General features: G+C 41.1%; 1 protein-coding gene across 1 annotated transcript in view; it reads right to left on the reverse strand.

The window, feature by feature from the left end:
- Positions 1 to 15,079, reverse strand: part of LOC137792006 (endophilin-A1-like) — a 59,266-nt gene that overhangs the window by 14,526 nt on the left and 29,661 nt on the right. The window contains exons 2-3 of the mRNA XM_068587337.1: positions 3,890 to 4,017; positions 3,494 to 3,760 (exon numbers count right to left, since the gene is read on the reverse strand). Of these exons, the coding sequence (XP_068443438.1) occupies positions 3,494 to 3,538 (45 nt within the window). The 5' untranslated portion in view covers positions 3,539 to 3,760; positions 3,890 to 4,017. The remainder of the gene's footprint in view (positions 1 to 3,493; positions 3,761 to 3,889; positions 4,018 to 15,079) is intronic.

Below are 15,079 nucleotides of genomic sequence, written 5' to 3' on the forward strand. Positions count from 1 at the left end.
CACACGAAGAGAGGGGGAAACAACAAAGAGCAAGAGAAAGGAATTTGAAATGAAAGGGAGGAATGGAAGGAATGGAAAGATGAATGGCTGGTTTTATCTCCTCTGGTTTGGATCGATTTTCTTGTTCGAGGAGATTTATAGTGTGCACGCACACACACACACACACACACACACACACACACACACACACACACACACACATTATGTAACAGAATATGAGGTGTGTGTGTGTGAGGAGTTATACCCTGTTACTGAATCCACCAGAAGAAGAAAAACAGCCTGTATTTTACACACACATCCATCTTAATTTCACTATTATAGACACACACACACACACACAGATATATTTTAGAGGCGGCAGGACCGTCGTTATCAGCATCATCGTCTCCCTCCAGCTGCCACATAGGGCTTTTATTTTGAAGGGGTCGAAAATCCATTAACATGAAAAGTAGCTTTCGGTGACAAAAATACAGTAATTTAGGTTGAAATAATTTCAGCAGCAATAAACGTCACCGCTCCATATTTTACGTTAATATAAGAAAATATACAAATATCCGGGTCATGCTACTGATTTTAACCCCGCCCTGCTCTCATTGTAGGCTCCGCCCCCCGCTGTTCAAACCGACCAATGAGAGCGCTTCTGCCTCGGTGAACAAGAACAACGAGCGTTCATTGGCTAACGAAAAGGTCATCTCTCTCTCTCTCTCTCTCTCTCTCTCTCTCTCTCTCTCTCTCTCTCTCTCTCTCTCTCTCTCTCTCTCTCTCTCTCTCTCTCTCTCATCAATTATTGAGGGAACCGACCAGAGCACAATGCTGTATGTGTGTGTGTGTGTGTGTGTGTGTGGTTTCCACGACAACACCAAAGTAAGGGTTTTAGTGTGTTTGATCAGGAAGCAACAGAGATGCAGTATTTTTAATGTTTTTGTTATTATTATATGATTAAATATATATTGGTCAGGAGAGAGAATGCAGCTTCAACACATGAAGCATAGACTTCTATACAACCAGAGGAGTCGCCCCCTGGTGGTCAGGAGAGAGAATGCAGCTTCAACACATGAAGCATAGACTTCTATACAACCAGAGGAGTCGCCCCCTGGTGGTCAGGAGAGAGAATGCAGCTTCAACACATGAAGCATAGACTTCTATACAACCAGAGGAGTCGCCCCCCTGGTGGTCAGGAGAGAGAATGCAGCTTTAACACATGAAGCATAGACTTCTATACAACCAGAGGAGTCGCCCCCTGGTGGTCAGGAGAGAGAATGCAGCTTCAACACATGAAGCATAGACTTCTATACAACCAGAGGAGGAAACCAGCAACAGCATTAGTATAATTGTGTCCTGAAAGGCTTTTAAAGTGAAATATCTGTCCAGGATGCTTTTACAGAAGATTAGAAATAAACAAAGAAAGACTTGAATAAAACTGTGGACACAAATAGAAAGGAAAACCAAACGTTTGGCGTTTTTGGATCATCGGCAAATAATGAACTAAACAGGAAGTTGCTCTGACCAACTTTCCTCAGTTTCTCTTCCCTTTCCTGGTCTTCTTTATGCACATCTGATCATTGATCCCTCTCTCTCTCTGCCTCATGTTTTATTCAGCCAGGTGAGCCCGAGGTGTCTCATTTCCTGCCCCCGCTGGCAGCCATCTTGGTCTCGGGGCCGCTGTGACTGAGCGGCTTCACGCTGCCGCCGCTTGCTCGCCTCGGGGTTTTTATATTTCCTTCTCCCCGTCATCCATCCACGAAAACACGATAGCCACTCGCATAAAAACACATGCTGAGATGTGTCCTACATCTACAGTCTCGGCGGACAGGAAGTCGGCGCGCGTATCAAGTTTTAACGTTCCCACGGCGCCTCGATGCTCGCAGCTGATTGGCCGAGCTCAGCAAACCAGACCCCATGACTTTCATTACTCCAGAAAATACCAAATAAAAATAACACTGTACTCAGAATGTGTACTTAAATAAATATGTGATAGTCTTTGTTATAACTAAAACTAAAATATGGCATTTGCATGTCAGAAATATTTTGATTAGAATCAGTATAATTTAAGCTTTTATTTGTTATTGTTTTCTTTTTGATCTCGGAATACATAAATTAATTAGTTAAATAGGTGAAAATACTACATATATAACTACTAGTGACTCCTCTGGTTGTATAGAAGTCTATGCTTCATGTGTTAAAGCTGCATTCTCTCTCCTGACCACCAGGGGGCGACTCCTCTGGTTGTATAGAAGTCTCTGCTTCATGTGTTGAAGCTGCATTCTCTCTCCTGACCACCAGGGGGCGACTCCTCTGGTTGTATAGAAGTCTATGCTTCATGTGTTAAAGCTGCATTCGAGTGGATGATCCGGCGTTCAGAGGCTTCATACCAGGAGCAACGATGGAAGGATGGAGGAGTTAGCTGAAGATGGAGGGATGAAGTGTGACAGAAGGGTGGAAGGCATGACGTTAGGGTAAAGAATAATGGAGAGATGACGGAGGAAAGAAAGTCTGTTTTTAAAGACGATTCGTTTTCTCCGCAAGTCGACGAGCAGACGACGTTTAAAATGCTCGTTTTCTGAATGGAGTCTGGTTCAGTTGCTACTCGGCCAAGATTTCACCTCCATTCATGTCTGTATTTTTGTTTTTCATCGTTTTCAGCGACGAACCAACAGGTTTGAAGCATGTAAATGAAAGTGAGCGATGAGAGAGGAGCGCTGCAGGGACGGAGGGATGTTTAATTTAATAGATTCATAGAGAAGGATGGACGGGCAGACAGCAGGGTGCCTGGGGGATGGAGGGATGGGAGGAGGAGGAAGAGCAACTAAAAAGGAACGTAAAGAAAGTTTAAAATGAGGCCAGGAGATGGAGGAGGGGAATAGAGAGAGAGAGAGGGATGTGGAGAGGGAGGATGGAGGGATGAGGGAGGAACATATGACGGAGGACAGGTAACGGGAGTGACGGACAGACGGGTGGATGAGAAGAAGATGAAGGGGGCGATGACAGAGGGATGTAAAGGAGAAGTGGAGGGAATTCCCTGTTGTGTGCAGCAACAATGATCGACTCACACACACACACACACACACACATTATGTAACAGAATATGAGGTGTGTGTGTGTGTGTGTGAGGGGGTATACCCTGTTACAGAATCCACCAGAAGAAGAAAACAGTCTGTATTTTATACACACATCTATCTTATCTTAAAGCTGCAGGAACATGAACACACACACACATCTAATATATATATATATATATATATATATATATATATATATATATATATATATATATATATATATATATACACACACACACACGCATATATATATACTTACATATATAATATGTTATTTGTATAATTTCAATATAAATATTGAATTTGATGCGTTTTTTGTTTAGCTATAACACGATGTATTGTGATATTTGGAATTGTACATCACAGGTTTACTTCTCATTGCATGTCACGCACACGTCCCGCACACGTCCCCTCGGTGCGTGTCCAGCCCTCACCTGCGTGGCTTTATGGAACTGCTTCTTCAACCCCGCGACGGACATCACTTCGGTTGTGGAGGAAAACAAAAACAACACAATCGGGCAGAACGAGATGTGCGATGTGAATACGAGTCACGCCTCCGCGTGCGGGATGCCCGCAGTCTGCTCACGCGACAGGAACAAAGGCGGTAAATCCTCCGGTTAACGGACTCCAGACCCAGAGACTGATGTCCGCTTATTTTGCTCAAATTGTAGCTGAATGCCGATGATCAGCAGCGCGAGCAGCTGAGAGAGAGAGAGAGAGAGAGAGAGAGAGAGAGAGAGAGAGAGAGAGAGAGACAGAGATCCTCTCTTAGTGAGATGCTCCACACAAACGGTAAACAGGAGCACCTGTCTTCTGACTGTTTCACTCACCATGAAGGAGGAGCATCTGTCCGTCACAGACGATCTTCGGCAGGGAGCGAGTCTCACGTTTCCTGTGACGTCACCACGTCGCCCTCCGCCGCCCGCGAGCCCCCCGGCGTCGCACGAGACGCTTTATTCTATATATATATATATATATATATATATATATATATATATATATATATATATATATATATATATATATATATATATATATATTTTTTTTTTTTTCAGCGTTGCGCGTGTTAAAGAGATCACACAAGGGAGCGCGAGACGGAGCGCGCGGCCCAATGAGGGGGAAGAGGCGTTCAGGGGCTTCAGCACCACGGACAGCTCACGAGGAGGCACATGGTGCGTTCACATGCAGCTGGGAAATGAGCAGTTTCCTTCAAAAAAGTCAATTTAAACAGCGGGAACTTATCAAAGTGACATTACATTGAAGATATATGTGTGTGACATATACATCCAGAATAGTATGCCTTTATTAGATATAATGGTAACTTTTTCCCCACAATGCAACACATAGCAGGAAGTGTAGAGCTGTGAGCTGAATGTCTGTTGAGCTGAGCACTATATGAAGAAACACAGAGTCAAATAATGAATGTGTAGTTTTTAACAAGTTGTACTGACAAAACATTCTGTGCTTCTGATCTCTAGAGAACAGACAAGTGTGTGTTTCTGTCGCCACCCAGAGGCTACTTTGACAAAAGACATTTCCCTTGGGGATTAATAAAGTACATATCTATCTATCTATCTATCTATCTATCTATCTATCTATCTATCTATCTATCTATCTATCTATCTATCTATCTATCTATCTATCTATCTATCTATCTATCTATCTATCTATCTATCTATCTATCTATCTATCTATCTATCTATCCTCTCTCTCTCCCTCTCTCTCTATATGTTTGTAATCACCAAGATATTGATTATTAAATGTAATGTCATTACAATACCTCTTTCTCTGGGGCTAAATCTGATTTGAATGACAGAAGAAGTGATCATTGCTAGTTTTGTGACATGCAAATACAGACCAGTGACCTCTTTACAAAAAGACACACACACACTCACACACACACACACGCCTTCATCCCTCTTCTGACGGACACCTGTGTGCGGCCGCCCAGAAACAAGTCCTTCTGTCGAGGTAAGTCTCTTTTAACCAACATAAATACATATATGAAATGCCATTGTTACTCGATACAGCTCATACGAGCTAACACAACTTATTGTATGATGCAGGATATGTGGTTGTAATTCAAAAGGTTACACATTTATGATTTATGAGCTTGTCTTCCAAATGTCTTTTAAAGTTATATATTCTTTTACCTACTTCTACCTCTACCTCATTCGTGCAGGTATGTTCGAGGGAGTAAACAAAGTTATTTTTTTAAAAGGCTAAACACCAACAATTTCCATCAAATAAAAACATCTATCTTCAATACATTTGGACTCCTGTAGCGAGGAGTGAGACAGGTTCAGATATGAAGACAAATTGCGGAAAAAAAACAAATACATCACGTTCTTTTGCGTAATGGATCCTCTCCTTTCATTTTCTCTGATGCCAGTTGTTTCTCTTCTTCCTTCAGACGCCTTCAGTGATCAAAATGTCTGCCAACTCGTCATCCTCCTCCCCTAATGCCTCCCAACCTCAATCCTCATCAAACTTCTTCAACGGATTAGTGTGCTCCGACTCCCCGACCGGCTACTTCGGTTTCACTTCCTTCGCCATCACCGACATCCTCCTCCTCCTCCCTCTCTCCACCCGGGTCTTCTACGTAGGATTCCAAAGATGGCGGCGGCGGCACATGACTTCCACGAGCACGGTGACGAGCCACGTCGACGTCTTCACCTACCACATGGTGGCCATGGAGGTTTACTCCATGATGGGGATGGTCTCGTACGTCTGTGGCGTCTACGTGAGGAATTGGTTTGTTATGGTGTTTGGGTTCTTCAGTTTCTCCGTCATCCTGCCTGGACAGGCTCTGTTTCACTGCCTGACCTGCGTGGAGCGCTACCTAGCTGTCCTTCACCCCGTCGTCTACCTGGGCCTGAGGAAGACCGGTGGAGTGAGGATCAGAAATGTTAGCATTGGGTTTGTTTGGCTTCTGTGCGTCGCGTGGATGGGAATCACGTATTTGTACTTGCCCGGTATCCCCGTCGTCCCGTTTTCCTGCCTGTTTTCCTTTTCCTTGATGGTCAGCTCCTTCGCCAGCCTCTCCGTCCTCCGCGCCCTCACTCGTCCGTCGCCTGGAGAGAAGGCCGGGCTCAAGGAGAAGGTGGGCCAGTCGCAGCAGAGGGCGTTTCACACCATCACGGCCATAATGGGAGTGCTGCTGCTGAGGTTTTCTGGTCTGGTGCTTTGCATGGTATTTTACTGGCGCATCGTGAAGGCGATTGGAGACGGTTGTGTGGTGCTCATCATTGCATTTTGGTTCTGTCTGCCCAGCAGTCTGGTGTTACCTCTGCTGTTCCTACACAGAGCAGGAAAACAGGACAAGTTTTAGAGTAGAGCATTCTGATTATATTTCAATTTGTTGACCTTTAATGGGAAGTTTGCATCTTTAATTCCTCGCTGTGTGGTTTTAACCTCTTACCGTTCCTGTAAAATTAGTCATTGTGTGTTTTATGTACCAAACCAATAGAGAGGGCAGACTGAGCAATCGTTGTATAAAACTGTAAATCATAGATTTTTTTAGGATAAAAAAAAAGCCCAACACTGCTGTATTTGGATGTATTGAACACCATCGGTAATATACGAGTCAAATATATGGTTATGTACATGAGGAAATTCAATTAGCATTCAAATAGCCCCAATAGCCTCAATGGCCCCAATAACCCTAATGACCCCAATGACCCCAATAGGCCATTGCCTAAATGTTCTCTGTTCTAAACCCTCTCTAACTTTGTTCTGCTTCATTTTATCAAAGTCAACCTTTGCAGAGAGAATGTTCACATGTTGAATGTTCACATGTTGAATGGCCATATAATTATTGATATGGCCATTCAATATGTGAATATATGTCTCCTTGTAAAATAAAAACTAAAGTGTTGCTGATATACACTGATAGTGTGTGTAATTGTGTAGAAATTAAGTTGACATTTTGCTGTAAAATTGTCTCTTTTCATTAAAAAAAGACGACTATATCTGAATCTTCATTGTGTCTCTGTGTGTTGTCAAAGTCTGTGATGGTCTACTTTTGAACGTCAGAGAGTCACACGGTCTCAGGAGGGAAAAAGCCGAACGGGCCATTTGCTTACTAAGATTCAGAGTATAAAGTTTCAGCGCATGAATACGATACCTTTATGGGACATGCAAAAGAAAGTCCATCATCGCACACGGGAAAGAAACAAACAGCAGATGCCCTCGCACGCGAGCACTAATATATATCTGGTGACGGTAACAGCTCTGCAGTCCAGTCCAGAGAGCCAGCAGGACGAAGCTCAAGAAGAAACACGACTGAAAAGTGAGTGCCTCCTTTTTTAAACTCTGTGTTTGAATCTGTGAAAGAAAAGACGATCATCACAATATTTCACTCTCAACGTCGTTTATGAGCCGTCACGACGCATTACTCCTCTATTTTTATGCTTACTCTTTATTCAACGTCCACTTTTCTGTTTTTGTCTCCTCTCCTCATAACACCTTCAGATCAACAGTTATGTCCTCCAACTCCTCGTCCTCCCTTCTTCCCCCTCACATCTTCTCCAATTCCTCCTTCCTTTCCAACATGAAACAATGCTTCAACTACAGATCCTCCTTCCTCATCTTCAGCATGTTCACCGTCACCAACATCATCCTCCTCCTCCCTCTCTGCATCCTCGTCATCTACCTGGCTGTACAACGTTGGCGGCAACACCCCGCGGCGGTGCGCCACTGCGACGTTTTCACCTACCACATGGTCTTCATGGAAATGATCGGCATCGTCGGGTGTGGTTTCTACTGTTGCGGCGCCTGGCTCAACGTGCCACATTTGCTAATGGTCAGCGCGCTCATTGTCTCAGCCACCACAAACTCACAGGTTCCCTTTCACATCCTCACCTGTGTGGAGCGCTACCTCGCTGTCGTTCACCCAATCACCTACCTGCGGCTGAGAGAGAGGGGCGGGGTCAGAATCAGGAACGTCGCCATCGGGTGTGTTTGGCTGTTTTTTTTTGGATTCTTTGGCATAGGCATCGGAAATAGCACCATCCCATTTTTTTGTCTCTCGGTTATCGCCATAGCTGTCATCTCTTTCTGCAGCGTCTCGGTCCTCTGCGCTCTGATTCGTCCGGGTCCGGGGGAAGTGGGCGGGGACAACAGGCAGAGGGTCGACCGGTCCAAAATAAGGGCGCTTCACATCATGACGACCATAATGGGATCTCTTTTTTTCCGGTTTGGGGGAAACCTAGTCATTCTTTCAGTCTATGACTCCGTGGCAGTGAGCGTGCATGTCAGGTGTGATGTGCTGGCGTCAGGAGTGTGGTTCGGTCTGCCCAGCAGTCTGGTGTTACCTCTGCTCTTTCTACACCGGTCGGGAAAACTACTGTGCTGTAAGAACAGCAACGATTCAGAGTAGACTGCCCTAAATTCGGATATATTCTCCTTATTTATGAGGAAATTAGCAAACTTTTAAGCACCATCTGCCCTCTTGTCTCTCATGTTCCAGTAGTTCAAGTAGTCGTATGAACCCTAAATTAATTCTAATCCAATTTTTTTCAAAATTTTCTGAGGAGTAAAATGTATATTTTCAAAAAAGTCACTGTTATACGATATTTTGATCATAACTATGAACATCCAGCATGATATGAGCCACATTCCCCAAAAATGACTCCTTGAGTGGTCGCAGAGTTTTTCAAAGTGTCTGGTTTAGGGTCTTAATAACAGCCCACCTATTAATAACACACCTTTTTTTGAAAGATTAGGACCTACAAAAAGGTGATCTCCAACAAATCACAATAAAACAAAGCAATGGCATGTTAGGAGTTTCCGTCAAAAAACTGTTTGGTTCAAAATGAAAAAATTACGTATTTGACAAATCGCGGTAAAAAAATGAATTACCCAAATGTATTATCAAAAGACGAGTATGAGGTCTGAGGATGTCTTAAAGTAACACATAGACACACATGTGATTGATTTAAATGATACTGGCCCGTAGGTGTGAATGTGAGCGTGAATGGTTGTCTGTCTTTATGTCTGCCCTGTGATGGACTGGCGACTTGTCCAGGTGAACTCTGCCTTCACCTCTTGACAGCTGGGATCGGCTCCAGCGCCCCGCGACCCTAATGAGGATGAGCGGTTAAGATAATGGATGGATGGATGGTTTAGTTACAGCTCATTTGAATCCTGTCAAACATCCACTTGGTGAACGATGAGGTGAATAAGCACTTTTATCAGACCAATAATCATTTATGATGAAGAAATACACAATGTAATGTTTTTAATGTTCCGTAAACATTTTTTTTATCTGTCTGATGAAAACATTGTTTTACAAAATGTAAAAAACAGCAATCTTGGAGATTGTTTGTCATCACCATACGGCATAAATCAAAGTTATTTATATATGTGCTATGTTGGTTTGTTTGCTTGCATGTTTTTGGGGCTCTGCTGGCAGAAAAGTGTTTAATCACAAAATCACAAAATATTGATCATTTTCATGTGCACTGATGGATCCATTCCCGAGATAGAAATATATATATATTTAAATGTCAGAATAAGTGTAATTGATAATAACTCTGAAATGGGTTTGTGTGCGATCTGTGTTTATATGATTTATGAATAACGACCAGAGTTGAAGTGTCTTTGAGCAAAGAAGTGATGCTATTCTGTATTTGTGAAGAAGAAAGAATGCAAATAAAAGCAATTCAAAGTACATGAGGATTGACTACTGGTTATAATACATGCAAAACAAACACACACGCACACACACACACACACACACATTCAAATGTATTGTGTTGTTACACAGTATCGATGGGCAACACATCAGTTCCAGTCCAGCCACACAACAAGCAGAAGATTAGAAAGATTAGAATCTACAACCTTCCATCAAAGTGAGTATTTTAAAGTAATTAAAGTTTTTTTTTGTTAAATGACGTACTTAGAGAGAGGTAAATAAAGTAAAACTAATTACAACACACTGTTCACTTGTTGGAACTTTGTTAGTGTTTTTCAGTTGTTTTATGTTTTTCTAAATGCTGCTTCACTTCAATTCTGAATCTTATAGAGACTATAAGATGTATCATATAATATATATATCATGTCAGATGTATCAAAGGTTAAAATGTGTGTTTGGGAGTTTTAATCTCTGTGCTGTCATTTAATGCTTTTATGTTTTCAATTCCAATTTTGAGTGAATGAATCTACTTCACTTAAAGAGACGTACACGTGGACAGATTAAGAGACCAGGGGCGTGTTTTTGGTCATTTTGCATCCCTTAATCATACTTCAGCATTTTTTGGTGATTATTTTGTATCTATTTGAACTTTTCTTTTGTGTCTCTTTGTGTCCATTGTGGGTTGTTTGTAACCGTTGTGTGAATGTTTTTGGTTATTTTGGATCTAAATTTCTGTAATGTAGTGTCTTTTTTCATCTATTTATAGTATTTTTTTAAACTCCTTGTAGTCATTTTGCATAATTGTTTTTGTACTATTGCAATACTTTGTGATTGTTTTGCATCTAATTTTAGTCATTTTGTGTCACTTTTTGTGGTTCTTAAAAGTGCCAGTTTGTAAGTTATGCCACCTGACCCCGTACATTCTGGGCTAGTTTGTTGAACTTGTGAGTTTATTTTTTCGTCACACTTATCAAAACCTCTAGTGTTGGCAATGTTAGTCCATCACATGTGTGAACTATCTCAACAACTTTGGACGGACATTGATATGCAATGAAGGATAAATTCTCATAACTTTGCTGATGCTCTGACCTTTCCTCTACAACACCAACATCAGGCCAGAGGCTGAATTTATTTATCTTAATAATTTATAACTAAACAAATCATATCAACATTAGCTGTGATTTTGCTATTTAGATTATATTAGCGTACTAACATGTATTAAGATAAAAAAATAACCTTTTAAACATCAGCATGTTAGCATTGGGATTGTGTACATGTTAGCATGCTAGCTTCATTTCATTCATTTGGCTACTAAAAGATGCTAAGATATGTCATGATCTACATAATTTCATAATCTCCACTTGTTTTTCTCTCTCCCTTCTTTCTCTCTTATTCACTCTCTCCCTATCTCTTGCCCACAGTCATGTCAGTCAACTCCTCTTCCTCCTCTTCTCTTCCTTCCAACTCTTCTTCACGCAACTTCTATGATTTCCTGCAGAAATGCTCCGACACCACAGCCGGTGCCTTCAGCATCACCGCTTTCACCATCACCAGCATCCTCCTCGTCCTCCCTCTCTGCATCTCCGTCATCTACCTGGGTTTCCAACGATGGCGGCAGCAGCGCTTCGGTCTGACGATGAGCCACTCCGACATCTTTACCTACCACGCGGTCGTCATGGAGCTGATGAACATCGTCGGGTCCGTTACAAAATGTTGTGGCGTCCTTACCCGTCTCCAAGAATTGATAAAGATAGGTTCGTTTTTTTTCCTCATCTACATATTTGGACAGGTGTTATTCCACACTCTGACCTGTGTGGAGCGCTACCTGGCTGTCGTTCACCCCGTCACCTACCTGGGCCTGAAGAAGGGAAAGGGGATCAGAATCAGAAACATCTCCATCGGATGTGTTTGGCTGCTCTGCTTTGTAAACATGGGTTTCCTATTCATGAAGGTCAGCAAATTGAACATTGTGTTCTATTTGTGTATCTTGTCCTTCATCTTTCTTGTCATCTCTTTCTGCAGCCTTTCTGTCCTCTATGTTCTGGTTCGTCCAGGGCCAGGGGCGGAGGGTGAGGGCAGACAACGGGTTGACCAATCAAAGATGAGAGCGTTCTACACCATCGTGGCCATACTGGGAGTGCTGTTGTTGAGGGTTATGGTGTCTGTAGTTAGTCCTGCCGTATATCTCTCACCACGTGTGGGGGTGTCAGAGAAGTGTAGTGCATGGTTTTTAATATTGTGGCTCAATTTGCCCAGCAGTCTGGTGTTACCTCTGCTCTTTCTACACAGGGCAGGAAAACTACTATGTTGTAAGAACATCAACACATCAGGACAAGCATCAGATTAGAATGAATTAGGATTATTGGAAAAAGGCTATCTTCTATGGATTGGATCTCTTTGTGGTCATGTTCTGTCTCTTTGTGATTTGCTTGGTCTTTTTTTAAGCTATTCTTTCCTGTGGTTGGTTTGCTCTTTTTTCAGAGTCAGAATCAGAATCATATATTAGCTCGGTCTTTATAGGGTTGTGAGAGTCAGAGTGAGTTAGTGAGGGTCCCTTAAGGATTCAGGTTAACACTGTGTTTCCTCGGATTTTGTACGGAGTCAAGAGGATCGCAGTCTGACCTCATTTTAATTTAATTTGAAGGAGGCAGGTGTCTACATTGATAGACAATGTGTGGCATAATCAAATTAAATAGTCAAATGTATTATAAAAACACAGGAATAAGGATTGCTTAACAGCCTGTTTAAATCTTAAAATAACAAATGAGCCAGACGGGTGTTTGATTACAGCTCATTTAAATCCAGTCAAACATCCACTTGGTGAAGGATAACGTGATTAAGTACATTTATCAGAACCAAGAATTATTAAAATAAACAAACACACAATGTGCATGAGTTTTAATTCACTGTTGCCCGTTATATTAATTTGTCCCGTGAAATTATTTTTTTCCAAAATGTCAAATTCTATGCAAAAAAATATCTATTTTAAATAGAGTTTTTAGTCTTGTAGGAGCATCTATTTTTCAATAATCAATATTATTTATATATTTATTTTGGTTTGATTGCATGTTTTTAGCACTTTTTTTTACCAGAAAAGTTTCAAGAGGAAAAATGTTAAATAAAAAAAAGTCTGATTGCAGTTTTTATGTGCACTGATGGTTACATTCCTTCTATTATGTTTTTAAACGACAGCATGAATGTAATCAATAAATGTGTTTATGTGCAGTCTGTGTTTCTGAATCATGAAGTATGAATAACAGCCAGCGTTTAGATGTTTTTGAGCATAGAAATTCTAAAAGCACTTACCTTTTTAATGCGAGCGCCCCTGGATTCGGGAGCTCAATGCTTCCTCACTCGCCATGTCCTCGAGTCCCATGAGCATGTAGCAAAGCCACTTATTTGACATAGAGAAAAAAAAAGCGGCAAAACCTAGCCTTACAATATAAGTCCATTTTACATGTTTAAAACACAGTTCAACCATAACTATTAACATAAACCATAAGTATGACTTGAGAGGACTCGGAAGTGACTTGAGAGAGCTCCCTGAGTTATGGAAATCAATACATTTTCATATAGCTACACGATTCGCAAAATTTCCTGGAAAGCTTACAATCTTTGGGAATCCGCCATTTGCGTTAAAACCACTGTCAGACAAAGCCTCAGCAAGAGATCAACCACATTACATTACATTCCAGCCAGAATACTGAAATATGACTTACTTTATGGCTGAAACGATATTTGCTTGGCGAGTATTAATGCGTATCTATGAGCAAATCACATCTGTTGTGGTACCAGAGGCGTCCAAGGTCCACGAAGAAAGTCAGGGCATTTTTTGCTTTCAGCGAACCTAAACCTACGGTTCACAAAATCTGCACTAAATTAATTACAAAAAATATTTAACTTCAATTATTCAAAGTTAAACTTAGCAGATACACTGTTAACACATTTTGCTATTTTATAGTAGAAAAAGCGATGAGATGCATCACTAGAAGATTTCGCAAGACATTTTGATGGTGTGGTGACTACTACCCAAAGACTCTTGCAATATTTTTATTACCGGTAGTGAGATGTGTCGTTGAGGAGTTATTTCTGTATTTGTGATGCACTTGAAAGCAACTATTGCTTCATAGACACAGGTCACTGGTTAACAAGGTGATTGGGGCACCAAGGTAACCAGCAGACGAGGTCTCCCCCCTAAAAAAAGTTGGGAAACACTGGCAGACATTAGTAAATATTCTACGAGTACATCATTGTGTGTAACTTTAAACCTTTGCAGAGTCCATGAATTAAGGCTCATTCTTTACAGCTTTTCGTGATGGCGGACTTCGTGCCAACTAAAATATCTACATGCCAATAGTCAAGAGAAAGATGATGTCAAACCAGGTGCATGCTGGGAGATGGTGTCTTTTCACAAATCAGTTATTTTTACTTCTCGTGCGTACTGCAGCTGCCCTTACAAAGTACTTATTGTCACATGCAATATGAGTTCAGTTGTAATATACTACATCCTTATTAGATGCAAATTTTAAGAGTGTGTAATTTGCAAATTTTTCAAATATGAAAATGACAAAGGCTGCATACGTGTTCTGGTCCTAATGACTGTCTTGAATAAGCAGTTACAGGTCATCTCCAGTAATGGATGGAGAGAAGAGCGTTGACATGATTTTTTATTTCCTTAAACTGAGGAACAAAGATCTTTTTTAGTGTTACGTTTACATTTTTCCTCACGTATTTGAACGGAACACACTTTTGTTTCCCTTTGTGATGCTATTCTACATGTGTGAAGGAGATTTAAATGTAAATCAAAAGAAACTCAAAGCAAATGAGCAATTAGTACTGGTTATAAAACATGCAAAACACACACACACACACACACACACACACACACACAGATTCAAATGTATACTGTGTTTCCATAGTTTTTTTATAGACACACCAGTTCACAGTCCAGACACACAACGAGCAGAAGATCAGAATGTCTGGAATCTAAAACCTTTCATCAAAGTGAGTGAATTTTAATGTAATTCAAAAAAATTTGCCAACTCGTGTACAAGTGACGTAAAACAGTAACGCTGATTACCAAACGACGTTCACTTGGCAGGCAACTTTATTCAATGTGTTTTGTATTTGTTAAAAAGGTCATGTTAAATAAACATGTCCGATGTATCAAAGGTGAAAATGTGTGTGTGTTTTTAATCTCCGTGCTATCATTTCATGCTATCATGTTTTCAATTCAACTTTTTATGAATTGACTTCCTTTATCTTAAGACATACATGGACAGAGTAAGAGACAAGAGGCTTCTTTTGTACTCAGGGTATCAGTAACATGTGTACCGACAGTGTATTTAATTTATATCCAACACATAAAATGTGTTGATATGTT

Source organism: Clinocottus analis, unplaced genomic scaffold, assembly GCF_023055335.1.
Source record: "Clinocottus analis isolate CAN_PGR_092001 unplaced genomic scaffold, fCliAna1.0.p SCAF_21, whole genome shotgun sequence".
Lineage (NCBI taxonomy): Eukaryota > Metazoa > Chordata > Actinopteri > Perciformes > Cottidae > Clinocottus > Clinocottus analis.